This window comes from Manacus candei, unplaced genomic scaffold, assembly GCF_025592945.1.
Source record: "Manacus candei isolate 608988 ecotype Guabito, Panama unplaced genomic scaffold, ASM2559294v1 h1tg000020l, whole genome shotgun sequence".
Taxonomy (NCBI): Eukaryota; Metazoa; Chordata; class Aves; order Passeriformes; family Pipridae; genus Manacus; species Manacus candei.
The window spans coordinates 931,503-959,322 of NW_026138068.1; the positions used below are offsets into that span (position 1 = coordinate 931,503).

At 50.3% G+C, this 27,820-nt stretch overlaps 1 protein-coding gene and 1 long non-coding RNA gene across 4 annotated transcripts in view; both read left to right on the forward strand.

Moving 5' to 3' along the window:
* Window positions 1–253: 253 nt before the first annotated feature.
* Window positions 254–2,039, forward strand: LOC127470280 (uncharacterized). Its single transcript, XR_007904255.1, has 3 exons — window positions 254–331; window positions 1,485–1,601; window positions 1,772–2,039. It is a non-coding gene; the product is annotated as an uncharacterized LOC127470280 (long non-coding RNA).
* Window positions 2,040–7,337: 5,298 nt separating this feature from the next.
* The window catches only part of MN1 (MN1 proto-oncogene, transcriptional regulator), an 86,137-nt gene continuing 65,654 nt past the window's right edge, over window positions 7,338–27,820 (forward strand). For 2 of the 3 annotated variants that reach the window (XM_051785545.1, XM_051785543.1), the window contains exon 1: window positions 7,338–11,186. In XM_051785545.1, the coding sequence (XP_051641505.1) occupies window positions 7,751–11,186 (3,436 nt within the window). In that variant the 5' untranslated portion in view covers window positions 7,338–7,750. Of the gene's footprint in view, window positions 11,187–25,571; window positions 25,794–27,820 lie in introns of those variants that run through there. The other variant, XM_051785544.1, reaches the window with a different exon arrangement.

Consider the following 27,820-nt stretch of genomic DNA (forward strand, 5'->3'; position numbering starts at 1 on the left):
CTGCTCTCTGCTCAGCACAGCCCTGCCCTCTGGGATGGGCCAGCTCCACTCTGGGGTTCTGCCTGCTCAGGTTGTGCAATCACCTGCTGCAAATGGAGACTTGTACAGCTCCTTTGGTAAATGCAGAACTGAATCCTTTCTTTACTACCAGCTTCTTTAGCTTCCAGATGGCAAACCAACAGGAAGCAATGGAAGTGCAACGTAGTTTTGTCATAATGGATATGTAAACGTGATACTTACTCACTGCAATAGACTGCTGTGAACCATATTCCAGCAGCAACCTTTGAAATCCATCACTTGACTGCACACAAGTGTGGTCTAAAAGGGACTTGTTAGGAGTTTGCTTTTTTTCTGGAGGATTTTTAATTATTGAAATGAAAGAGGAATGTTTTCTGTCTTTTGCCTTTATCTGTAGACTGAGAAATGTCAGAAAAAAATCTGTCAAGATTTTGGGTGTGTCAGGATTTTTCCACCCTAGGGCCTTTCCAAGTGTTCTCTGAGCAATCTCAAAATGTCCCATAAGACAACTTACTCTGCATTTCCAAACCTCAGTCGATTCAGCCATGTTTAGGAGCTGCATCATGTACTTACAAGTGCAGTGCTGTGGTTTTATGGCAAATCTGAAGCTTGGGGCTGTGGCTGAGGTTTTTATTCAGTTCAGAAATTCAAAAGAGTCTTCTCCATTGAATTATATCTTGATAGGACATCAGGAAAATATTTCCTTTGTAGTTTTGTAACTTTGTGTGAAAGACTTTCTACTTGCTTGAATTGATGTGGAAAATGGGTTTTAATCAGCAGCATTTAATTGTCAATCAAGCAGAGATTATCCAGAGACTGATAGCTGCTGTCCCTGTCACTGGGGTGTTTGGCCACTGAGGACATTTTATTTTTGGGAGCCTCTGCTCCTCATTACCTGCTCTGGGCAAAATTCAGTGTGCAAATTCTACCATAAACAAAGTTCTGGCACTTGAAATAGTTTAAAAGATTATAATGGTAATGTGTCAAACCCAGATTTTGGAGGCAGAGTTTCAATGACTTCCACCTGAGGCATCACCTGCATGTGACTTGAGTGAAATCCTGATAGTCCAGTGCAGGGATCCTGTGTCTCCACAGCAGTGGCTGTTTGAGGTCCCAGCCCCTGGCAGTAGAGCTGGGACGCTCACTGGTGTGAGGGGCTGTGGTTTGCTTTGCAATGCACCTGCTGAGAGTCTGGAGGTATTTCTGCCACTGTGTTGTGCCTTTTTTTGCTGGTACTTGGACCGATACTTTTTCTTGTAGTCACTGTTTTGGTGTTCTTTACCCCACTTTTGCTAGATATGCTGTGTTTTTTCAAAACCTCTCAGCAGGCACCGGCTCAGCCCTGGCTGTGCTGCTGTTACCCCTTAGGGCCAGTATCTGCCATCCATGCTTCAGAACAGCCTTGGATTCCTCACTGCTGTAAGTGCGGAAAGGTCTAATTTAATTTTAAAATTTTATTTCCTCAGGTTGGAGACATGTTTCTTTCCAGAATGCCACCTACCTCGATTCTTTAACTTTTCTCTCTGAATTTACATGGCTTTCTGGTTTAGCATTGCATATCCAAGACACACAAGAAATTTGAGGTATTTGCTCAATCTGAATTTTGTAGAGCTTCTCCAATCCCAGCTAAAATCTCGATATGCTAATTTAACAGATTTCCTAGTTTCATAAGCTTGGGTTTAGCACCCTCTAGAACAGCACCTAATACTGTTGCTCCTTTTGCAAGAGTCTCTGTCTCCCTTGTTTCTCACAGATATTCAGTCCAAGGTAAATTAAGGGAACGTGATTATCAGGACTTTGAAAGACCCAGTAGTCACCAGCTAAAATGTACCACAAAAAGAACCCAGCTACGACAACAAGGGAAGTCCCTGAAAAAGGCTGGAAGCAAAATGACCATAATTGAAATCTGAAAGCAGCAACTTCATAGAGAAGTAAACGAAGAGGCGGCTCTTTGTAAATGATGATCTAAAAAGTGTTCTGGGTTGTAAGACCTCATTTCAAATGTATTCATTAAATAATATTTGAATCATTTAACAGTTTGAACTCTACTGCACTGCTAATATCTTCAGGGGATTTTTTTTTTCAGTAACAAAGACGCCTTTGTTCCCCGCTCAGTGCTTGGGCTGTGCCTTGGATATTAGCTGGAAACCTGATCGCCCGACATCGCTCCGAGGCTGCGAGTACAATGTGAGTCGTCTGCAACCAGGATTAAATCAGGCCCTTTGTAGGGATGCTGAGGAGCCGCGATGATGGTTATGGACAGCAGGAGGTCGTTAACCCTTTGTGCCTCCGGCGGGGAGATGGGAGATTTGGGGGAGGCTGCCGGGAGGTGCAGACCAGCGAGTAGTGCCCGAGTAGTTCCTGCTGGAAAGCAAATAATGCCTTACATGGGGTGGGTGAAATCATGTTGCCTGACCCAGTGCTTGCTGCCTTGGGATGCCACTTCACCACAGTGTGTGGGCAGGGGCACTTTGGTTTAAATTGGAAAAGTCAGGACTGCGAGCCAAGGTTCAGCAATGGCTCAGGAACACACGTCATACTGTTAAATCTTGTGGACCAACACAATAAATAATAAACACAGGAGCAGCTTTATTTGCCTGGTGGCTTAGAGTAGTGGGCCCTGCGGTCTCAAGCATCCCTCTCACCCCAGGATGTGCAGTGTGCTGTCCAGCCGGGTCAGAGCCCCAGGAACCACCGTGTCCCCCAGCCCTGAGGGCAGGAAGGGGATGGGCGGCAGGAGACAGTGGGACATGGGGGAAGCTCAGACACGCAGCTCTGGGGGAGCTTCTCCAGGAGAGACCAACCTGGTCCCTGCTGGGTGACTTCCTGCGAACCAGTGACCTCCAAACCTGCATCCAGCAGCTCCAGCACCATCCTGCTCTGCTAGGGCAGGCAGGCGCTGTCCTGCTGGTGAGGGAGGGGGAGGATGGGACCACAGAGTGTGAAGTCCCACGGGATGGCAGGATGGAGAAAGGAAGCACCAAGGCAAGTGCTCTCATGAAGCTAATGCTTAGGGGAAATTAAGTCATCAGGACTTTATAAAATAGCCTCTGGCTCTCTACTTTCACAGTAGTTCAATTTATAAGATGATGAAAAATGAATTAACTTTGGTGGTTTGCTGGCATCACCCACAGTGAGCCAGACTTTCCACATGCTCAAAGATCGTTCCTGGTCCACCACGCTTACATAAATTCCCACCTGGTTCAATTTTAAGAAAACAGCAGAACAAAGTTGGTCATACAAACTCCACCATAAAACACCGAGAAGAGTTAAACACCGATTAGTGGTACAGAGAGGTGCTATTTTTTCTTTATGCTTCACTGAGCTATTTTAGGAAACATAAAACTTTTACTGTTCCTGTAACCAAACTAATTCTGTTGTGCTGTGTACATAAAATTTCTTATTTTTTCTTTCCCCTCCCCAGTGAAATGTATGATCCTACGGTGTGTGTTTTTGAGATGGGAATTTGAAGGGGAAAAATAAAAGCCCAAAGCAGTGCACTGCTGTGCAGTTATCATGAATGGGAAAAAATGCTTTAGGGTTTCCTGTGTTTTTACCAATGTACAATCTCAGTGTTGGATGATTTTAGCACTACCCTGTTTTTCAGTCATTGAAGTTAGAAAAGTTTAAATGTGTTCAACGTGTACACCAAAGTGTCCCATGTGCTGCAAAATTTCCACCTAAGTGGCACGAATAGGACCCAATGTACTTAATTAGTGAAAAAAGCTCTTTGCAGGAATGGAAAAGCCTACTGATATTGTGAAAATATCACAATCCATACTAAGAGACCTGAAATCGAAACAGGAAAGATACACAGCTACAGGTTGCAGTGGTGTAAAGAAACTAAACCAGGTGACCAACCTCGCAAAACAACCATACAGGAAAATTCTTGTAAAGGGCTGAGTTACCAAAATGCTCTAGATCCCTGTAGGAAGTGACTGTGATGGTTTTAGTCCCTTAACCCTGATTACTCAGTTATGCATTTTTTAAAATGGGAAGCAGGCAAGTGTCTGAAGGAGTTTGGTTCAAACTTTGCAGAAAGAACATTGTTGGCAAAACTAAGCATAAAATCTTTACACTGGCAAGGTGAACTTCTCAAAAACTGAACGCAAATCAGGTTTCACAGACGAAATTGTCTTTAATCTCAATTACAAACCAGTCACTTTCAGACACTCAAGCAGGGAAAGACAAGGAGTGACAGAGGTCGGATCCCTGGAAGTCCCTACCCGTCGCCTTTTAGCACAATGCCCGGTGCCTCCCAGCTCAGCCGTATGACTGTGCTGGGAGCAAACCCCTGGGAGCCCAGGAGGCACACGTGTCACAGCCCTTTGCCCACAGCAGGTCTTCCTTCTGTTCTTGGGAGCTAAAGCAGGTGCACACTGACAGACACCATCCCCTCTGGAGTGATGCCTTCCCTTGAGAACCGGCTCCGTGCTTGCTGCACTCGCAGGCTCATCTAATAATTTTACATGTTTGCCTCCTGCATCAGTCCTGCCACCACCTTCACTGCAGTTTGGAGAGAGAGGAGCTGTAATGGTTTCCCTGAACTGTTCCAGGCAGAAATGCTGAAAACTTTCCCGCCAGAGTTGGAAACCTCTCCTTCAAAATATTCCAATTCCGTTCACTTAATATCTCTGCAGAAATCCCTGCCAAGAGAAGCCCATCAGCTCCTTTGCAAAGTGGCTGTTGGGAGCCCCTGCTCCAGCGACAGGTCCCATACCTGGTGCTGTGGGGACCCGGTGGTGTTGGTGTGGTTGCAGGTGGCACCACAGAGGACGAGGAGCAGCTGCAACCAATGTACCTGAAGCTGCACTAAGGACAGGGCACCTTTAGAGAGCTGGGAGTGCAAACACCACAGAGAACTGAGCTTGGTTTTGCTCCATGGCAGGGTTTAAGAGGCTCTTGCTAAGGGCTGGCTGGGCTAAAGTGTCTCGAGCATATGGGCTTATTTTGTGCAGTTTCTGTGGTGGTTTCTTCGTTGGATTCTCAGTGGTAATGAGCCCACACAGTTGATTGCTGCAGGGAAAAAAAAATCATTCTGAATAGGTTTGCTGAATAATTATGAACTGAGCTGAACTCTTACATTTGCTTACTAATTGTATGGTCCGTGATGTTTTATGTATGATGCATTCATTTTGTTAAAAAGGAATTTTTTTCTTTTTTTGCTGAGCAGCAACTTTTCTCAGTGCAAGTTAAACTGACACAGTGGAAAGAGCTGGATTAAAGTCTGATGAATTGATGTTGTTTGAATTATTTTTTTAAAAACATCAGCCCCACCATTTGGTTTTCAGAGCTTGCAATATGAAACCTAAAATTGTGCTATTGTCTTGAGAGTTGAAATAAATGAATCCCCTCAACTTTGGATTTGGCAGGCACAATTACTATTGTTAATTTAGAAAATAATCCCCTGCAGCTACAACTATTTAAATAATGCCTTTCCCTGCTTCCCCGAAGATGACCAAAACCCAAAGACTGAAAGTAAAAATACGTTTTATAAAATACACTTTTCACTGCTCACTACAATCGAGAGGCTTCCCTTCTCCTTGGCTGGGGACTGGGGCCCTTTGTGACGCAGGGGACCCGACAGTGGGACAGCGGGAGCTGCGGGGCACGTTGGCAGCCCCAGGGCGAGCTTTAGCCCAGAGCACATCCCAGGTTAGAAACAGGGGCTCAGTCGCCTTCCCACATGCAAGCTGGCAGAACTCTGTAGCGGGTGTCGGACTTCGCCATTCCAAGCAACTCATTGCTTTCACTGTCAGAATATTTAGGCTGAAATTATATCCATATTTGCCACTGTCCAGTTATAGACACGGCCTGGCTCCCACTGAAGTCCACAGAAGGAGTGGTGCTGGGGAAGCTGGGCCAAGCCATGGGTGGACAAACCATCGGGATTTCTCTCTCCAGCGAGCCTGCGGCGGCCCTGGAGGGTGCGGCGCCCGTGCTCCGAGAGGAATCGGGGCAGCCGCCCCCGGCGTCTCCGCCGACCCGAGACGCCCCCCGCCCCCGTCCCTGTCCTTCCGCGGAAGGAACGCGCGGCACTCGGCTCGCCGTCGGGGCGGACCGCGGCTCTGCCCGGCGGGGGCGGACCGGGAGCACGGAGCGCGGGGCGGAGCGGGGACTCTCTGCCTGCCGTCTGGGCGGACCGGGGGCACGGACCGGGGGCGCGGACCGGGGGCGCGGACCCGGGCGCGGACCGGGCGCACGGAGCGGGGCTCTGCCCGGCGGGCGCGGCCGGGGCCGGGCGGGCGGCAGAGGGCGCTGTGCCCGTTCGGAAGAGCCGCTCCGACGGCGCGCACGCAGGCGCAGAGGGAGCCCCGGGCGCGGGGCCGCCCCTGCTCGGAGCCGCCGTGGGTGCGCGGTCTGGGTGCGGAGCCCCGTCGGCTCCCTCCTTTCCTCACTTTCTCCTTCTCTCCGTGGCCACCGTCCCCGTAGCGACGGGCGAGACGTCTCCTTCGTTCCTTTGTGCCACGGCCGGGCCGCGCGTGCTTTATTCTCCACCCCGGTGCCGGCCCCGCAGCCCGAGTCCCGCGCACTACCCCCCCCCTTGTCACTTCGCTAAGTAATAATTTCCACGTCCAATTCCATTTCTTCGCCAGTTCTGAAATCTCCAGGCCATCAGCAAGGAGGATAGTTCACATGAAAACTAATTACACAAAATCAATATTTAATCACAGCGCAGCATCCTGATCCTGCAGAAAAAAAATCCCGTTAAAACTCTCCTGCTATATACAAACACTCCTCGGCCGCTTATTTATAGATCTCATTTTTTTTGGTGGGAGCAATTTCCATTACTATTTCTTTAAGCTATCGACATGTGCAGCCGCGAGCACCTGAAGCGCCGCGTCCCGCCCGCGGTCTGTGACCCCCCGGGCCTGCGGGTGTTTGTCCCTCCGAGGGAACCGGGCTGTGACCCCCCCGCTGCCGCAGTGCCCGCTCCCTGCGCGGCTCCAGGCGGTGCCCGGCTCGGGGCTGGCAGGGCCGCTCCTGCTCCCGGCTCGGGGCTGCCGGGCGGGTTTCGTCCCGGCTGCCCGGGAGGGCAGTGCGGGCGGTGGGAGCGCGGCACTGGCAGCGCCTCCCCACTCCCGCCGCTCGGTCCCAGCTCCGGTGCTCCCCGTCCCGCTCCAGGACCCCGCTCCAGGACCCCGGCGCTCCGCGCGGTTCCCCGGCTGCCCGCGGTCCGCGCGCCACGGCAGCAGCAGCCCCGGGCACGGGGAGCTGCGCGGGGCGGTGCAGGGCGGGCGGGGCGCGGGGCCGGCGGCGGAGCCACCTTAACGGCAGCCCCGCCCCGGGCCGCGGCGCTCATTGGCGCAGCCCCGATGGCTGAAATTCATCGCTGAAATGCAAAACTTGTTGCTGCTCCTCCAGCGCCGGGTGAGAGCGCGGCAGCGCGCGGGGAGCGCGGCGCAGCCCTACCAGCGCCCGCCCGGCCCCGCGCCCCGGCCCCGCCGCCGCCGGAGCGCTGCGAGCCGCGGGAGCGCACGGCCGGCCAGCGATGCGGCGCGCAGCTCCCGGGCGCCGGAGCCTGTGAGCGGCGGCGCGCCGCCCCGTCGGCTCTCGGGCAGCAGCGAGCGGCGAGCGGCGGGGTGAGCGCGGGCGGGCGGCCGGTGCCGGCGGCGCGGCAGGATGTGAGCGGGGGCGGCCGAGCGGCGCGGAGCGGAGCGGCGGGGAGCGGCGGGCAGCGGGACGGCGGAGTGGCGCGGAGCGGCCATGCCCTGCTGAGGAGCCGCGCAGGATGTTCGGGCTGGAGCAGTTCGAGCCGCAGAGCAGCGGCCGGAGCAGCGGGCAGGCGGAGCGGGGCTTCGGCCAGCCCGGACTGAGTATGAGCGCGCACTTCAAGGCGCCGGCCTTCCCCGGCGGCGGCCCAGCGGCGGCGGCGGCGGACCCGGCCCTGGGCGCGCTGGGCGAGCCGCCCCTCCTGGGCATGAACATGAGCCTTGCCGGGGACGCCTACGGCTTCCCGGGCCGCGGCCCCGCCGAGCTGCACGGCGGCGGCATGCAGCCGCCGGTGCACGGCTTCTTCGGCGGGCAGCAGTCACACGGCGGCTCCGGCGGCGCCCCCCACCCGCACCAGCACCCCCCGCACTTCGGCGGCGGCTTCGGGCCCGACCCCGGCGCCTCCTGCGTGCACGGCGGGCGGCTCCTGGGCTACAGCGGCGCGTTGGGCGGGCAGACGGCGTTCGCCGACGGCTACGAGCACATGGCCGAGGGCCAGAGCGGCGAGGGCTTCGGGCAGCAGCGCCCCGGGACCCTGCCCGAGTTCCAGCACCACGGCGCTGGCGCCGCCAGCCACGCCGTGCCGGCACCCTGCCTGCCCCTCGACCAGTCCCCCAACCGCGCCGCCTCCTTCCACGGGCTGCCGGCGGCCGGCTCCTCCGAGCCCCACGGCCTGGAGCCGCGGCGGCTGCCGGCGCAGGGCGGCGTGGACTCGCTGGAATACAATTACCCCGGCGACGGCCCCGCCGGCCACTTCGAACTGCCCGTCTTCTCCCCGTCGGAGCCCGAGGGCCAGCTGCCGCACTACGCCGGCGGGCGGCAGGTGCCGGCGGGCGGCAGCTTCGCGGGAGCGCCCGCCCTGCCCCGGGCGCCGGGCATGGCTGTGGCCAAGGCGCACCCGCCGCAGCAGCACGGCGTCTTCTTCGAGCGCTTCGGGGGGGCGCGGAAGATGTCGGCCAGCCTGGAGCCGGGGGCCAGCGCCAGGCACCCGCTGATGCAGCAGCAGCAGCAGCCACCACCACCGCAACCGCCGCAGCAGCCGCCGGGCTTGCTGGCCAGACAGAACTCCTGCCCGCCAGCCATCCCTAGGCAACAGCAAACAGAAGCCAACACTCCCAACCCCAACCTGCAGGACAATGGGCCCATAATGCAGAACCAGCATGCACAGTTTGAATACCCTATTCACAGACTGGAGAACAGGAATATGCATCCCTACACCGACCCCATGTTTAATATGCAGCACCCTCCTCCGCAACAGCCACCAAATCAAAGACTGCAGCACTTCGATGCCCCCTATGTGAGCGTCGCCAAGAGGCCGCGGTTCGACTTCCCCAGCACCCCCGGCGTCGAGCGCTGTGCCTCCTGGGGCGGTGGCATGCACGGCCCGGCCATGGAGAGCCACCTGTCCCCGACGGCCTATCCTGGCCTGCCGGGCGAGTTCACCCCGCCAGCGCCCGAGGCCTTTGGGGGCCCGCTGCCACACGGCGGCCCCGAGCACCCTGCCCTGGCGCAGCGCCAGAACGCGGCCCTGGTGATGAAGCAGATGGCCTCGCGCAGCCAGCAGCGCCTGCGGCCGCCCAGCCTGCAGCAGCTGGGGCACCACGGTGAGGTGGGCCCGCCCGGCAGCCTGCCCCCGCCCGCCTTCGAGCGGGAGGCCGGTGGTGGCCGCAGCTTCGACCCGCCGGCGCCGCACATGGCCCCCGACAGCGCCTGGTTCGCGGGGCCACCACCGCCTGGGGAGCTGCTGCCGAGGCGCTTGGCAGCGCCAGGGCTGCCGGCTGAGGCGGCCCCCCACGAGCTGGGCCTGCAGCCGGGCGGCCCCGCTGTGCTTTTCCGGCCGGGCACCGGTGGGCTGGGGCTGCAGGAGCCCCTGCGGATGGCAGGTGAGGGGCCGGCGCAGGCCCTGCCGTCACCCGGCGTCCACCCACCCTTTGCACCCACCATGGGTGGCCTCTCACAGCTGCAGTCGCCGGGCGGTGGCGTGGCACTGCCCAGTGCCCCCACTGAGCGCCGCGGCCCCACCGACTTCGCTGCCCAGCCCAGCTTCCCCTTCGCTGCGGCGGCGCGGCAGCCGGCGGCCCATGGGGCTGCACCTGCCCTCAGCGCCTCGCCGGGCGCTTACCCGCCACCCCCACCCGAGTTCCCCCCGCCACCCCCGCCTCGGCCTGCCGCCAGCAAGCTGGGTGCTCTCTCGCTGGGCTCCTTCAGCAAGGCAGCCAGCAAGGACAACGTCTTCGGGCAGAGCTGCCTGGCTGCCCTCTCCACTGCCTGCCAGAACATGATCGCGAGCCTGGGCGCTCCCAACCTCAACGTCACCTTCAACAAGAAGAGCCCGGCCGAGGCCAAGCGCAAGCTCAGCCAGGCCGAGCCTGACCCGCCACCTGCCGCCCCGGACTACTTCCCAGCAGGGCCACCAGCGAGTGGAGGTGGCACGGGCAAGGCAGCGGGCAGTGCCCCACTGCTGCCCGCAGAGAGCAGCCTCTCGCCCGGCTACGCTCTGGAGCCGGTGGCCAGTGGCGAGGGGAAGGCGGGTGGCGGGCGGGGTCGGGGTCGCCGGAAACGGGACAGTGGGCACGTCAGCCCCGGCACGTTCTTTGAGAAATTCTCGGCCACAGAGGGCGGTGGGGCCGGTGTCAGCCCGGGGCAGCCGGCGGTGCCGGTGACGACGGGGGGCCCACCGGGGGCTGCGGGCGCTGAGCGCGGTGGGGGCACCCCCCATGACAAGCCCCTGACCTCACCCTCCTGGGGCAAGGGCAGTGAACTGCTGCTGGCGGAGCAGCCTGACCTGATGTCTTCCCTGGACAGTGGAATCCAGAGCGTGACCAAGTCAGACGGCAGCTCCCCGCACGTGGACTTTCCTGACGAGGTCAGCACCAGCTATGGCAACGAGGATGAGGTGTCCTCCAGCTCTGACAATGCTGCCTCCAAGCCCACCCGCAGCCCGCTGTTGGGTGGCTCACCCAAGCTGCCCCGTGGGGAGCACGCACTTCTCAACGGACAGAAGCCCCTGGCCCTTGGCCTCCTCAGTACATCTACCTCGACCCCCGACAGCTACGGGCTCAGCACCACGGCGGGCGCCCACCCTGGCACGCCGAGCATGGAGCAGGTGCGGACCCCCACGAGCACCTCGGCCCAGGATGAGATCCACCCCCTGGAGATCCTGCAGGCACAGATCCAGCTCCAGCGGCAGCAGTTCAGCATCTCGGAAGACCAGCCCTTGGGGCTGAAGAGCAAGAAGGGAGAGTGCGCGGGGCAGAATGGGGACAGCGACCTGGGCAGCTGCTGCTCGGAGGGTGTCAAGGGCACCATGAGCACCATTGACCTGGACTCCCTGATGGCGGAGCACAACTCCACCTGGTACCTGCCTGGTGAGAAGGCCCTGATGGAAGGGCAGGAGGAGGACAAGTCCATGGCACCCTGGGAGAAGCCCAAGCCCTCGAACCCCAGCAAAGAAGGTATCGGTTGTCCCACATTTGTGCTGGTGCAGGGGTAGGGAGGATGGTGGGCTGCTCAGGGAGGGGGATATGGTGGGGTTGTGGCCCCGGTATGCTGGGTGCACGCTGTCTCCACACCCACTCCACCCTTGGTGGGGACCTTGGTGGGTGCCAGACGCCTTCTTCCTCTGGGCTGGGGTTGCAGGGTGCTGGGTGGCTCTGGGAGGGGGTCCAGTGGCAGGGACAAAGCACTTGCTGCCGGACTGACCCTGGGTGATGACTGCCCTGTGCCATCTCTGCTGTCAGCGCCTCCTGGGGAGTGGCCAAGTGGGGGTGCTGAGCAAAGGGGCTCCCCAGTGAACTCCTGGGCCTGGGATGCTGTGGACGGGGACCACAGCCCGGGGTGCTGAGGAAGGGGCTCCTGCAGAGCCTGGTGCCAGCCGAGCCTTCCAGCCACTTTCCCCAAAGCGTGACTGAGGTTTTCCTAAACCGCGAAAATGCAAAAACGCGTTTGGTGGCAGTGCTGCCCCTCTGAGTCCAGGTGTCCCCTGCTTGCGTTTGGAGCCCACAGCAGTGTGAATACTGAACTGAACCGTTTGTAACAGATTTTTTTCCTTTAATTGGAAGGCAATTTAAAATAAGGCTCTGGGTCTGCTAGTGTAAAACTTGCTTAGTTAACAGATGTTTTATTTCGACATTAGTTGTCATTTTTGATCTTTCCCTGTGTCCAAAGAGCATCATAATTCCCCAGTCTCAGGAAAAAAATATTTTATTTGAAAGCCCTCTTATTATAAAAGATATTTAAGATAAAGATGATTATAGATTCAATTGGTATCTATTTTATCTTATCAAATCCCTGTTTTGCAAACTGCCTGGCTCTGTGTGTGAATGTTACAATGGGTGCACGTGCTGTACCAGCTTTCTGAGGGCAAGCGGGCGGGTTTTGGTGTGCTAGAAGTACATATGTGCAGTTTACACAATATAAACTCATAATTTGTGCCTAGGGAAGTTGATGTGTTGGTACTGCAGTGTAGTTTAAAATTGTTTTCATTACCTCTGGTGGTACAGACTGACTTCTTACAGTCCTCCACGTTCAGTAATTTTGCTAAGAAAGGTGTTGGGGAAATCAGAGGGGAGCTGGTTTGGAAACTGGGCCGTTTCCTACGCCGGTTCTGGTTGGCTTTGCAGCTTTGGCTTTCTGAAGCGTGAATCCTAGCCCCCACGGTTTGTCTCTTTGTTCATGTTTAATGCCCAGCGCAGGAGACTCTCATTTCGAGCGAAGTGTTTAGCATGCACGGCAGACCCGAGGAAGCCCATCAGCATTCTCCATGCTTCACCCAGGCAAGGACATAAATTGGTTTGTTTGGGGCCCTTCTTTTCCATTTTTAAATGGAGTTGCACACAGCATCCTTCCTGGCCCCTTCTCTTTTATTGTTTCTTGTACACAACATCTAGATCTGACTGGATCAATAGCTAGTTAGCACAAATCACAGTTCCTGTCACTTCTACCTTGGCAGGCGCAAGCACATATATATGTTCTCTCACACCACACGCACCCCCTTACGTATGCACTTTCACACACACGCACAGATACACAGATCTCACACTGTGCTGTGGTTAGAAATAGATTTTAAAGAGTAACTTATTCCATAGGTCTTGATTTCGTGGATAAAAAAAAAAATTCCTGAGCAGTGATTTAATTCTGAACAGCACATTTATTAAAAGTGTAATTTGGTTTAAAATGATCTATATTTTGTGTGTGTGTGTCATACGGAGCGATGCTTCTGCAGCGTCTTTAACAGCACTCCTCCAGTCACTTTGATCACCGCTATTCTTAGTAACAGCTAGTGAAAGAAGTAATTGCTTTCTGGTTGCGATAACCACAATGTTGCTGTTAAAACAGTTCATCACTTGGAAGGAAAACCATTTAATCAGTGTTCCTATATAAGGATATGTTTTAGTATTTCGGAGGCTTAACATAAAATACCAAACCAGTTCCACAACAATGCAAAGAGACACTCGGGTTGGTTCACGCTTTAGTCACTTGAGGGATTTGAATGGGCTGGTTCCTCGGATGAGGAAATTCATACAGACCCGCGGAGAATTTACTTTAACTACTGTTGGAAGTGATAAAGATACAATAGGTGAGACAAAACACTCTGTTCTCCTTGGTTAGTAAAAATAATTTAACTGTAGATTGCCATACCCCTGAGTGTTCAAAACTGTGTTTAAGAAAAGGTTTTCTTTAGCCAGGGACTGAGGTTTTAAATCTTCTCAGTCGGCTGGGATTTGCACCGTGGTGTTTGTTCCAGCAGCTCCCCGGCGTGCGGGCTCCATACAGCGCTCCTCCGAATCCAGGCAGTTCCTCGGCGTGCGGAATGCTGCTCTGGGGAGTGGGCACCGTTTTGGGGCTGGGCAGTGTCAGTGAGAGCAGAGTGGGACCCAGGGCCCTCCTGAGTGCAGGCATTGTCGGGGGCTTCTGAATGACCCCTGCCGTGCGAGGGTGGGCGGTCAGGGATTTATTCCCATTGTGGCACTGCTGCAATTGGCAGGGCGGCTCCTCAGGAGCCAGGCATGGGAGGAAGGGGCAGTGGGTGTTGGGGGCAGGTTCCCCTCAGGGGAGTGCTGGGTGCCGTGTCTGCTGCCTGCCACTCAGCCAGAGCCAGGGCTGAGGGTCCAGCTTTGCTGCCGGCCATAGAGGAAGGGTCAGGCTCCCCAGAACAAGCAGTATAGGGACTGACAGACTAACAGACTTCTCAAATAGTCTGTTAATGCCGGGATTATGGGGGAAACAACTTGAGTTGTTTTAATGGCTGCTCAGATTCCTCGTAGCTCACCTTTTTTCTCATAATGGTATTAAAATCATTTGCTGATCTCTGGCAGTTGTGTGAGCTGTGAGTCTGGAGGTCCCTGGGAGCAGACACCTGTGCTGCTGGAGCCCCTGTGAGGTGTGACACCTCTGGCACTGGGTGCTGGCCTGCCGTGAGCTCTGTGCTTGTGTTCACGTTGCATTTCGGAATGTAGCATTAGTAGTGCTGACTGGACATTGCTCTGCCCTGAAGTGTGTTTTCTGTGTTTTCTCTGATGCATCATTTCTTGTGCCAACATGAAGTGGCTGGTAGTTTTGGCTTGTTTTTTTCCCCCCAAAATACTTTCTAGAATTTCACGTTTTCCTCTACCGAGCAGCTCGAGCTGGGAGTGAGAGATAATAACACTGAGTCTAGAGGAGTGGTCTTGACTTCCAACACCACAGCTCTAGCTGACAAACAATAACCAGATCAAATTCACTTAAAAACCTGAGACCAGCTTAATGGGGTTTTGCTTTGCCTGATTTGACTGAACCAGAACAATTTCCATTTCAGTGAAATGTGTATTAGTATTCTCTAGAAACTCAGTAATTAAGTGCTGGGGGGGTTTAGTTTTTAGTTTTTAATTGAAATTTTGAAGGAACCATACTGCAGATGTCAGGTGAAGATGTCAGTATGTACCTAGAACCGGCATTGATTGGAAAAAATGGGAATATATTCTGCTGCTTGGTGGCCGTTGGGCTCGTCGATGCGGGCTGATGGGCACGTGCCATGCAGCACCCTTAGCCTTCAGCTGTGAGTTTTTGTTAATATTTCATTGTTACACCAAACCTGTCACTGGAATGAGCAGCAGGCCAGCCCTCTTGCCGGAGCAGTGGGTAACATCTGTGAATTGCTGCAAATACATTAACAAAGGTCAAATTTGGTCCAGATGCGGCCGGGAGCCTTTGTTTTCCTTCCCTTCCCAGCGTGTTCTGCTGCATGCTTTATTTTAAATACTGCTGAGTTCTTTTAGAGGCTTTACCAAGGGACTGGGTTTGTTTAGCGGGACCGAGTTTGTCAGACCTCTCGTGAGGTTTTTCAGACACTGAGCCCTCCCTGCGAGCGATGTGCTGTGGAGCGGCTGTGCTGGAGTGAGTGCTGTGGTGGAAACGAGTTCAGCGGCGAAGCCCAGCGCCCTTTGCAGCGACGGGGGTTGTGATTCCTGATGCTGCTTTGTTTGCCTGATGGGGCTGCTGAAACTTAACAATTTAGTGGGAAAAAAGAAGCCAGTGCCTTTGTCAAGAAGCTACACGATGAACTCCACAGATACAAAATCCACATCTTTAATAAATGATCTGGATTAGCGAGCAGATTGATATGAGGGAGGAACACTCCCGCTGCTTATCCTGGAGAGAGTTTGGTGTGCATTAGATTTGGGTTTAATATAATCCTTTAAACTCTTCTGACCTGTTAAAAAAAAAAATTAATTGGGAGGGTTGCCCCTGCTTGGCCTCATGTGAATGACAGAAATTCTCCATTGTTTACCTTGACTGACTAATTTTTAATATTTTCTACTAGAAAATGGTCCTGTTTAGAAATGTTTTCCTTTGTTTTATAAACATTCTGCAGCGGAGTGTTTGTAGACCTTTATGGTAAATATTAGAGAAGCTAAAGGACAGAATTTTCAATAGTATTTGCTCTTGCTGTGATGCACTAAGATATTTAATGCAGGAAGTTTGTGAATTTATTGGCATTTCAATAACAACCGTGGCCACTGTTTGACTTTGCATCCACCTGTCTGGCTGGCTATTAATTTTTGATCTCTAGATTTACCTGTTCTCATTTCAGTGGACAGGCTGGCTGTGTTTGAATTAATGCAGATCACAGATTTGGTTTGCATCATGGTGCTTTCTTGCCCCAAAGTCTGTTATTTTCAGATGGCCCATTCAGTTGCAAGGTGAGTTTTAACGGGGTTGTTTTGTACACACTTGGTGTGAGGATGTGTGTGAAACAGACTTTTGGAGAGATGTTTCTTGAAATTGGTGTTTTGTGTGAACGTGCTTCAGATCTTTACGTATAATGTAAAAGGAAATGAATTAGACTTAGTATTTATATATGAGCTTGGATGACAGCATAGATTTATTCTGATCTGTGATTTATTACCATGTCTGCTCTTAATTTTTAAGGTGCAATACCTGTATTTTTACCAATGACCTAGTGGAATGCTCGAGCGTAGAACTGCAAATAATTTTTTGCTAAAAAAAAATGTTTTAGCAATGCCTACAGTTACAGTTTGTTGTTACTTGTATAGAACAAAGGATAAGGCATCAAAACAAAAGTCTAACCTAAACCTATACAGGCTGCTTTTATTTGTACCAGCTGACTCCCAGCCTCGGCAGCGTTCTGTACCAGGGAGAGGTTTTGGTATAGTAAAATGCCTTTATGTGGCCATATAAAATTTTAGTACTAGACAAATTACTGTACATTTTCAGTCTGTGGTTTCTCATGTATTTCTATTAAATGCAAGTGTGAGGAGAGTCTCCACAGAAAGTGCAGAGCCAGTTCTAAAATGAATCTTCAGGTGGCCTAACACGTACGCTTTGTTAACGCTAAATTTCCTGAAATATCAGAAACAGTTTAATGACATAATTTCTCGAGCACATTGAGAGAGACCAGTCAAACTGTAGGCAGAGGACCATACCCTGTTCTATCTCTAGTATAAAATAGATTGTCCTTTGCACATTCCGGGCCGGAGCCCGTCGGGTGCCGGCGGTGCGGATGGTGGGCGTCAGGCGCTGTACCCGCCTGGCCACCGCGGCTCCGGCCACCTCTCTGTCCAGCCAGTCCAGCTCTCCCATTGGAAAACCTACACCCTCGAAAAGAACAATGTTTGCACCTCTAAATACGTGCTTAAGGTTTGTTTAAGATTAATACACGTTTGAGATTGGCGCGTTGTTTGTTTTTAAATACAAAATTATTCTTGTTTCGTTTCTCGAGGGGTGTTTTTAAACAGGAGCCTCCGTTAGTGACGGCTGTTCAGAACATGGCTGGCCGTGCACCAGCTCTTTGGTGAGGGACACGGGGATGCTCATGGAAATTAAATAGGTGAAGCTGTGGAATCTTCCAGGAAATTCAAGGTGTGCCCTGACTTCCTGATCTTGGTTAGATTTCTCAGCTTTTAAAATGTAATTCTGAATTGTTGCTGTTCTGTAGATAGACCCAGTTTGCACACAGTGATTAGATGACTGGCTTATGTAAAAATACTGATATTCTTTGTAACTTGCTGCTTTTCCTTTGCCAGACACTTTTGTGTTGCTGCAGTTAAAACATTATGACTTAACAGTGACCTTTTAATACAAAGGGTTCAGGGTTTTTTTTACAAATTTAAATATATTTTATGGATTATGTGCCAGTGTTCCAAAGTCAAATACCTTCTAAATTTAAAGCTGAGAATTGAACAGCTGGAGGTCTAATCCATTAATTTTTACAAGCTGACTTTCTTAATACTTCAAAGAGAACATCTTAGATGATATTGCTTTGCTGCTCCCCTCCTCAGCACCCCTTCTTCTCATCTCCCCCATAATGCCCTCTCCTTCAAGCCCTCATGTTCTGCTCATCTCCTGGCAAATGACAAAAGCATGTGAATGTGGGGAATGCATTTTCCTTAGTTGATGTAATAAGTTGTAAAATTTGATGGCCTAGAAATGTGTTCTCTTAGTGTTGCGCTTTTTATCCGTATGGATGCAAAAATATGTGGTCACTGCTGTTCTGTGTTTCTGTCCCGTACTTGGGTTATTTTTCGTAGCAGTGCAGGCGTTGTCGTAGGAGTGTTTGTGCTCTGGACTTCTGTCTTTTTGAGACAACTGACTCACACCTAGTGCACATCCTTCTCCCATAGGATTGGGCCTGATCCATGCTGGCCATTAGGAAATAACGTTTTGCCGAGTTTTGTCTTGCCCCTCTGCTCGGGCGATGGCACCGCTGCCTGGGATGCACGTGTGTGTCCATCATGGGCAGCTCCCAGGAAGGAGCTCCCGGGAAGAAGCCATGTCTCAGCTGCAGGATAAGGTGCTGCTGGGACCCTGCTGTGGGGCAGCTTCTGCCTGTTTGTTTTCAATTCCGGCAAATCTGTGTCTGTTCAGTGTTTTAACATAACACCACCAAGCATGACACTGGGCCATCTACATTTTTATTAGCTTTTAACATTTGTCTGAAAAAGCTTTTTTTGGTTTGGTAAGCAGAAATGTGGTTGCGTTTAAGTGCTGCTTTGATAGATTTTTTACATCAAAATAAATACAGTTTGTTTGAGTTTAAACACAGACAACGTGTGAGAGCTCAGAAGGGCTCCGCTAGCTCTGACTGCAAGGGACGCGCCACGGCCCCACTCCCGCAGCCAGTTTGTGTGAACTTTGGGATATTTATCTTTTTTTAATCCCTCTTTCTGTTTGGAGCATTTTAAAAGCAAAATGAGGAACCTATTTTTTCGTTTTGAGTCTCCTACCTTCAGTACTGAATGCTGGTCCTTTAGGTTTGATCCCAGAAATGCCTGTGATTGATCAGTGGTTGGAAGACAGTAGGTTTTTTGGTGGTAAAATATATATTTTCAGAGTTAAGTCTGCATTTAATTAATTTTGTGAATTAGTATTCACAAAATATTAGAAAGCATTCTATTGCTAATAGAAAGATCATCCTGAGGCTGGGGAAGCACAGTTAATTGAAAAAGCAGCCGTTTGTAAAGTGAAGAAAATTTTTAAACATTTCATATCCTAATTAAGAATGTACTCCTGATTTAAAATGAAGAATATTAATTTGCTCTGTGAAGCCAATACACTAGAAAGCCCTGGAAAAAGTCATATCCTTCCTTCCTCCTTAATCCTCTCCCAAAGTGCAGTTTAAGAAGAAAGGTATGACTTTCTTTTTTTTAATGTAGCCTGAAACCATTTTGCTAGAAAGATGTAAATTGATCTATTAACATAGGAAATGAAGGCTGGGCTGGAGTTATTATCTGGTCAGAATTTTAGGATCTTTTTCCTAGAAAAATCTTCCACTATTTTTTTTTGCACAGGGGCTGGGTATAATATTCCCCTATAAAGGCATTTAAAAAGCCTTTTGGTTCTGGGTGAGAGCAGTCAGAGGAGGCAGAGGATGCTGTGGATGAGGGTGTCTGAGGCACAGCTGTGCATCATTGTTGCAAGCAGTGTCGGATCCCTGGGGAACGGGGCTGAGCCTTCCCTCCCATCCAGCGCTGGAGGTGAGGCTCTGACTGTCTGGCTGGTGGAAACAGGCGGAGAGGGAGTGTCCACCCAGTGTTCCAGCTCCTGACTAGGTGGCACAGTCGGTCAAGGCATTACCATTGTACTTACGGAGATTGGGGTTTACGTGTGATTTAGAGCGCGGTGGAGTCCGTATTCAGGTCCCACTCTATGATTATTTTTATTATTTAAGATCATGCTTATTGCACCATAAATTGCCACGGTGCTTTGGAAACCTGGGAGACGTTCCCACTGCTAAAGATTTACAGTCCAAATGAAATAAAACAGACGTTGTCGGGCCAGGCAGCTGCCGGTTCACCGCCGGAACACGGCGCAGTGCCACCGGGGCTTGGGCAGAGGATGCTGGTGAGGCACATGGTGGAACTGAAGGGACCCTGGGGATAAGTCTCAGCACTTGGGTACCCAGCAAAGGCCGGGATGCTGGGGCCGAAGGGTGCTGGGATGGGACGTGCAGGGTTTGGACAGTGTGTGTGGGCAGGAACGAAGGGCTGACAGTCTCGTCCCAGCTGGTGATCTCATTTCTGCGTGGATTCCTTCTTCGTCCAGCGGTGGGGACGATGTGGCCATAGTGCCCAATCTGGGACAGCATTTCTCCTCCATAACCCCAGTTATGACACTTCTGATCTGTGTGTGAGTGAATTTCTAAATACATTTCTGTCTGAGCAACAGGAAAAGAGACCCAAAAGGTGGGTTTTCACCTCCTCCCGATGCCTGTGGATGGATCACCAAGGGAGGCTTCTCTTCCCCTCTCCCTGGGGAATGGGAGAGGAGGACGCAGACCTCAGGTTTGAGCTGCCCAGTAGGTCACAGCACCCTGATGTGACTTACACCTGGAGTGGTACTGAGGTGATACTGCTAGAAAGAGAGTGTCCCTTAGACCTGTCAGGCAGCCAGGTATCTGTTTGTATCTAATGTAACAGGTATTTTTGATCTGACTGAGATCAAATTTTTATTGGTGCCAAATGTTAGGCTGAAAAACTTTTTTTGCCTAGTCTGAAGAGTAGCCCAAAATTTCATACCAAATACAGTTTTAAAAGCAAGAAGATAATAAATGGGCCTATTGTTTGTATTCTGAAAAAAAAAAAAGGAATTCCCTAATAATCATAATAAAAGTTACCACAATCTATGAGACAATAATTCTGAAACCCTTAAAAAATAGTATTATTATTCAAAGTGCAAAGCAGCTGGTATTTAATGATGGAACAGATTTTATTGTTGCTGGATGTAGGGTCAAATGCTTGCAGCACTTTTTTGATTTAAACAAACCAAAAACACAAGTGCTTTTTTTTGAAGATAAAATCAGTATGACTTATTTATTTTTTTCCTTGATCCTGTAGTTCCCTTCTCTACCTCTAAATATAGGCACATGCTGTTCTTTTTGTGCTGGGAGAAACTGCGAGCAGCCCGGCTCCCCGTGCTCTCCCTACCACGCTGTCGTTCTGGAGGCAGAGGGAAAACCAGGGCTGTCTCAAGTGCAATTCAAATCTCATATGAACTCTGTTGAAATAGGCAGATCCCAGAAAAAGGGAGAATAGCAAAACATTCCTTCATTCTGGTGGTTATTATTATTACTATTATTCAAAGCTCATATGAAGTACTTTGAAATAGGCAGATCCCCAGAAAAGGGAGAACAGCAAAACATTCCTTCATTCTGGTGGTTATTATTATTATTGTTGTTGTTGTTATTGTTGTTATTACTAGCCATCAGTGGGAAGTTTCACCCCATCATTTGCCAATTCCTTGTGTTGGGGGGGCGGGTGTGAGGGCGATGGCTGGAAAACGTGCGGGGGGACGAGGTGGTGTCGGGGAAAGCTCAGGGGCAGCCCAGGTGATCTGAGTGAGCTTTGCTTTTAAACTCTGTGCATCAAAGTAGTGTCATATGTTATGTGGTAAAATGGTTTGTCCTATAGCTGTTTGTGTACTGCATCCTGACGTTACTTAGTTTAGCTGAGGTGCAAATAGGAAAGGCAGAAGGGCTCCTGGTGCTCTGGGCTCCAGGCTTTGCCAGGGCTCCTGGTGCTCCGGGCTCCTGGCTCTGCCTGGGATCACAGTGCTCCCAGGGCAGGTGGCTCCAGTCCCGGCTCTGCCAGGGCTCCCACTGGTGTATCCGAGTGCTGGGCTGTGGTGGGGCTCAGAAGTCTGACTACTGTGGACCAACAAACACCACTTTGGAAATGTGAGGTTTTAACAACACAGTGAAGTCTTACTCCAGATAATTATCCCGATCCTCTCGTGTTTGGTGTAGTTTTCCTCGAGTGGCCGATGCCAATGGTGCTGCAGTATTTCCGTTACAGAAAAGAACAGATAAAAAATCTCTTTGTTGAGCCAGACACGTGTGAGCCTCAGAACTGGGAACGTGCGCTGGGAGATTGTGATACAATTACATTTTATGTCTACCTATTAAGCATAATGAAGGGTTGGTTGCTGGCCTTAAATTTGGAAAGATCTTACTGTAGAGCTTAAACCAGAAGTAGATTCCTGTAATTACTGCTTTGCTGTGCGGAGTGTGGTGAGGTAGAGGGAATAAAAACTGTTCATTGTCCAATTGTATTTCCATAACTGCTGCACTTTTACATGTCTGTTTTGAAAGATAAAATTTTTTGTTACACTAATTTTCCAAAGTAAGCTAATAAAAGCCAACACGGGGGGAAAAAAAAGAGGTGAAGAATGTCAAATGAACAATGCTTAGAAAACATGGAGCTTCTTTGGTGAGCCCTGCTATGGTGCTTGGAGAGTGAGTGGCTTTGTTTGTTAAACACAAGGCCAAAACACAAGGCCACTGTGCTATTGCAGTTTGGGTTCACTTGAGTCTGAGATCCTTGATGATGAAATGAAGAATTCAAAAAACTTTGAATTTAATGTTTGCTTTTCTTTGTACTAGATTAGGCAAACCTGGTAAAACATGAAGCAGTCAGTTCTGAATCTGCTTTTGCTTTTACTTGACTTTGTTCTTGCTGCCTGATGGCAGTATGTCAGGGAAACTTGGATCCCAGTGTCATTTGTTTGGAATTATTGTTTGGATTATATTCAGTTTCAAATGGTACGAAACTGTAGTGAGAAATGAGCATTTGTTTATGCTGATGAAACCAGTCTTTCATAGACTACACTTGTTTTGGTTGTAAGTATCAGTACACGTTACAGCTCAGAATGTCCTGGTGCAGTTTTCTGGTGTGATAATGTGGCCCCATTCTGCTCTTTGTGTGCATTTGGGACTGGGAACTGCATCGAAGAGAAGCTTTTTCTGCTTCAGGGGAGCAAGTGGAGGGGGAAGACCAAACCTCTTCTTGACCCTTAGGGAAATAAAACCTCCTAAACCACATCCTTTTTCCTCTCCCCTCAAAAATGTGGCTTACATCTTCAATACAGAGGGGTTTTTTCCTTTTCTGACCATCCTTTAAGGTGTGCTCTACTGGCCTCTCTCCTCCTGTTTGTAGAACTTTTCTTGGAATCCGTTTTAAGGGGTTATATTTGACATGTTCTTGAAGGCTGCCTTCTGCAGTGGTCTGGCCAAAATAGAAATGTGAAAAGTTCCCATTATTGAGCTGTAAAAGAATACTGGAAATGGGTTATGCAGAAAAACCATTTAGATAAAAATGCAATTTTCCCTTCCACATTCACTGCTAAGAATTAATAGCACATTCTTCCTAAATGGGTACTTCTGTATTATATTATCACTTTAGTGAAATTCTTTCCAAAACAGGAGAGTTTCATGTAAAATTTTAGAACAAAATTGATCTGTTTTTATTTGCAGTGCTCCCCCCTTTCAAAACTTAGGGGAACGACTGCCGTGGAGTGTCTGGGCATTCTGTGGAAAACAGGTGTGTTGGGTTCCGAGGTGCATGTCCCACTCTGACTCTCCGTCTGTCGCGGGGTGTGTGTCACAGGGCACTCCTTACCCTGTCGGCACAGCTGGATTTGGGCTGTCGCTGGGGTGGTGTGTGCTGTGCGCACCAGCTGTGCTTCCACAGCTCCACTGCTTGGCCAGTGGCCACCACGCAGTGGGGACACGAAGGTGTCACTTACCAGGACATTTCTGCCAGAAATACTCCAAAAGGGAGAAGGGCCAGGCCCACCGTGGCCTTCACCTGCCTCGACCAGTGCAGGTTCGTTGTTGCACACCTGGGGCAGAGGGGGTGAGCCCAAGGATGGCGTGGCCTGGAACACCACCAGCAAAAACACAGCCAGCAGTTTTAATATGTCCCTTTTCTGTAGAAGGTAAATAAATGCCGAAAGAAAGAAAGAAAGAGCAACGCTCTCTGGTGGCAACGAAGCTGGAGATACCCCCAGGAAGACTTGCCAGTCCCAGCTAACAGAAAACCATATGCTTTTTAATGGTTTCATTTTTAATGAAAGGGTTTTAATATAATGGTGAGAACGGAATTGTGCGGAAGGAGTAGGGCTAATAGAGAGATTCTGCTTTAAACAGCTCTTCACTGCTGAGTTGCAGGGGAGAAGATGCTTTTATTAAATAAAGTGTTTGGTTTTTCATAGTATTAGTGAAATAGTTCTCACATATAACTAACACTTATAGCAATGGAGACGCAGACAGGATTGATACAACTCAAAATCTCCATGTTAAAAATACAAATGCCTTTGGAAATGATGCTGCGCAGCCTTTGTACTGTGTTTGTGAAAAATTAACTCTTCAGGGCGATTCTGCGTTTGGGCTGTCCCCAAAAAGTGAAATACAGGAGAGATGTAAGGCACTCTGTTTGACTCTTACGCCAAAGTAACACTGAGCTTAATCCAAATTCTGTTTTTGAAAGGGGTATTTATAGTCAGCGAGGCCCTGACTACCTACAGTCATATGCCAATAGTCTCCCAATCAAAGAGCAGCAAATACTATACTGCTCATTAGATGGGTTACAGAACAGCTATTTTTTCAGTCACAAAACTTTCCTTTTGTGATTCATTTTCTGTGAATCACAGTAGTTCAGCGAACAGTGCAGATCACGACTTTTACAGCCAAATATGCAATTCCCTGGAAGCAAATGTTGAAAATTTAACTATTTCAGTGTAGTTCTTTATAACTTACAAGTTTTGTAGTAATGTGACATTGGCTCTTGAGTTTCCTGTAAAGCTTCACTCCTTGGGACAAGCGTTGCTCATGGGTAGGAGCGTTCACTCCCCAGTGTGAGTGGTTCTCCACTCAGAGAGTGCTGCTGGTATGAATTTCTTAGGTGTTACGATTTAATTTTTTAATTTTTTTTTTGCTGTCGGCGCTCAGTGTACCTGCAGGCACACTGCATGCTGAACTGTGCATTTAAGCATTGGCTGCCACAGTAAAAATCTTGACGGCCATTGTTTCTACCAAAAAAAACCTGTCTCATCTTCAAAGTCACTGCTGTTACAATAATTTTCTCTTTGAACATGTCAGGATTCTCTCTTTGATTATAGACTGGATTGTCTCTTGTCATTGCATAATGATTTTTTTTTTGGGGTAGGCAGAGACATTTTTCAGTTCATCACAGTTCATCCCCCATCCCAGTACTTCTTTAAAAAAGAGATTACGTTGAAACCAGGTATTTAAGAATATAGATCTTCAAGAAAATAACTGGGTTTGACTTTTTATTTTCCTGGAAATTTTATAAAGCTGATGCGAAATACAGCTTTATTTTACAATCTGAACTTAGACCCGTATCTGGTTGTGGTTACATGTGTGCAGGCTTCCAGCTGTTATGATGGGTATATTGCTTCAGAGGGTTCAGGATGACTAAATCCAAAGTGCTGCTTGGTGGGAGTTACCTGTGTGGGCCCATGTGATGGAAGCCTTTGCCGTAGAGTTTGTAAATCCCGGCTGTGGTTCTGCCCTTGTGTTTTGTAAGGAAAGAGCTAAAAAGGACTCACTGTGTCTTTAAACTTGTAGATCCTCAAAACCTCCTTGGGAAGTAGAAGGGGGAAGGGACCCTTTCAGGATTAATTAAACAGAGATGTCTTGCTGTAGACTTCAGGTTTACTGATAAACACCAGCCCCTCACCCACGTCTGGTGGTGCTGCTGCTGTTATTTAATCAGGGCCACAACAAGGAATCTGAGCAATCTTCCCTTTCTCCTCTGTTTCATTTATCTGTCCTCCCAACCTGTTTGTTTGTGTACGCTTAAGTTTTCCATGCCAGGGAGAAGTAGAGTGGAAATGTCAGGGGTCAGGCTGCAGGCAGGAGCAGGCAGGGAGCAGGCAGGCCAGCTCTGCAGCGTTGGAGTTTCTGAGAAACTGGAGATAGGTTGTTTCAGGCAAGATTAACTCCTTCAGCATGGCTGTTTTCTGCTTAAGAAGACCTGGAGGATGGGAGGCAAGGCAGGTACATTAAGACACTGAACTCAGACTCCATTCCTCTATCCTTGCAGTCCCGTGGGTGATGGGTGCTCCTGCTGCCATTGCACTCACCCTTGTATCAAAGCCCTGCAGGCCCATCTGCCTTGGCAGCTATGCTGCTGCAGGAAGAGGCTGTGTGGATCCAGACCTGAGGAGGACAGTGAGTAGCAGAATTCACTGCAGTGCTGTTATGGATACCTGAGTTACTCGCCACATTTCCCAGTGGACAAAGCATCCATGGAGGGCTGCTGTTCAGAGACGTGCCTTTGAGTAGACTTATGACTTGGAGTTTGTCACTCAGAGGATACCTAAAGACCACTCTGAATGCCCTTGCCTTCAGAAGAACCAGTTTTTACGTTGGGCCAATTGACTGAGTGTCTCGCAGGCTCTCTGCCATGTGGTGGCTCACACGTGCAGCAGCCCTGGTCAATGGCTGGGGTTGGGTGAAGTTTTGGTTGTATGACTCAGGCTGTTGTAGCTGCAACTTGCCCGACCTGTGTGAGAGAAAGGTTAATTCAGGGTGGGGTGGAGGATTTTTTGTTTGTTTGGTGCCGCCTTTGCATTTGTGTTGTGGCAGCGAAGCGGGTGCTGAAGAGCCCAGTCCTGCCTGGCTTGACAGCACTCGCATTGCTGGCAGTGCCCTGTTTGGAACAATTGCAGGCAGAGATTACAAGGTCCTTACGCCCTTCTATTGGGACAGTCTGTGCTCCTGCACTTGACCGAATCTAGACCAGGTTAACAACAGTTGTCACAAGCAGCCATCGTTGCGTATGGGTCAGAATGAAGCATGGAAGAGAGTTCACAGAATTATGTGGGTTAGAAGGGTCATCTTGTTCCAACCGTGGGCAGGGACACTAGGTTACTCCAAACCCTGTCCAGCCTGGCCTTGAACACTTCCAGGGGTGGTGCAGCCACAGCTTCTCTGGGCAACCTGTTCCAGTACCTCAGTACCCTTTCTTGCTAATATCCCATCTAACCCTGCCCTGTCAGTGGGAAGCCATTCCTTCTTGTCCTGTCACTCCAGGCCCTGGGTCAAAAGTCCCTCTGCAGCTCTCTCAGAGACCCTGTGGGCTGCTTCATGCAGCAAGGTATATGTTGTGCTCCCCTGTGCCGGTGCTTGGGTGCTGCTCAACCTCGTGTCTCTCTCCTGCCCTTGCCAGGGGCAGCTGATGCTTCCAGCCACCTTCTCCAGAGAGGTGCCACAGGGCAGGGCCCACAGAACCCCCAGCATAGTGGAGTGAGCTAATTGGCTGCTGTTCTTTCATTTTCCAGGGATATTGAAATTGTTGTGGGTCATAAATCATGAGAGCATATGGCCAGAAGGAGAACGCTGGCCCATATTTCAGCTTTGGGCTGGAAGATGAGACTGTCCGTCCTGTGTTGTACAGGCCCATTTTGTTGATTTACTGGCCTGTGAAACTTCAGAGTTAATTTTTCGTTGAAGCAGGGAAAGTCTGTCTACCCATGACTTTCCTACTTGAACAGCTGTTTGCTCCTGATTCGTTGCTATTCTGAGAATTTCGTGAAGACTCTCCACAGTGATGTGACAATTGGAAGAAAAAGATGAGCTTATATTTTTCTTATCCTAATAGTGGCACTTACAGCTGTACCTAAGAACACCAGGTTTCTTTGTGTGGTTTTTTTTTAAGCTGAATTTCCCTCACTGCCATGCCTCCTCACATGGTTGTGCATTTCTTCTATCTGATGACTTTTTTGCTTTTCCTTTAGATAGATTTAATTTTCGAACATGCTGTTCAATCAAACCCTGGTCCTCCATCAGATTTATGGGCCCCAGCTCAATCACCACACCTTTCTGCTGCTTTAGGGGATGTTTCTGAATGTGCCAAATCCATTATATGGCAATGACATTTCCATCTCTTTCTGTAGTCAAAATTTGGGATTTTTTTTACAGCAGAAGAGACCTAGCATGAATTTGCCCAGAAAAAGTGCTGGGTTGGTAGCATCAGCTCTCAGTCTGATTTATCAACATTTAAGTGTTTTCCAGCAGAGATTTTGACCTTTCTTTAACAAGCTCAGGCCTCCTGCTTTTTTAAGTTATTTTTTGCAGACTCTTTAGAATTTGCCTGTGAATTATTTGAAAGGGAATTGCAGACAGTGATTTGGAACCCCCTGTTTTTGGAGTGTCACATCTCTGCTGTCGGTGCTGCTGGGCATGGAGCGGGTCAAGGAGCACCCACAGCATCATGGAATGGTTGGAGTTTGGAGAGACCTTAAAGCTCATCTTGTTCCATTCCCCTGCCCTGGGCAGGAACACCTTCCA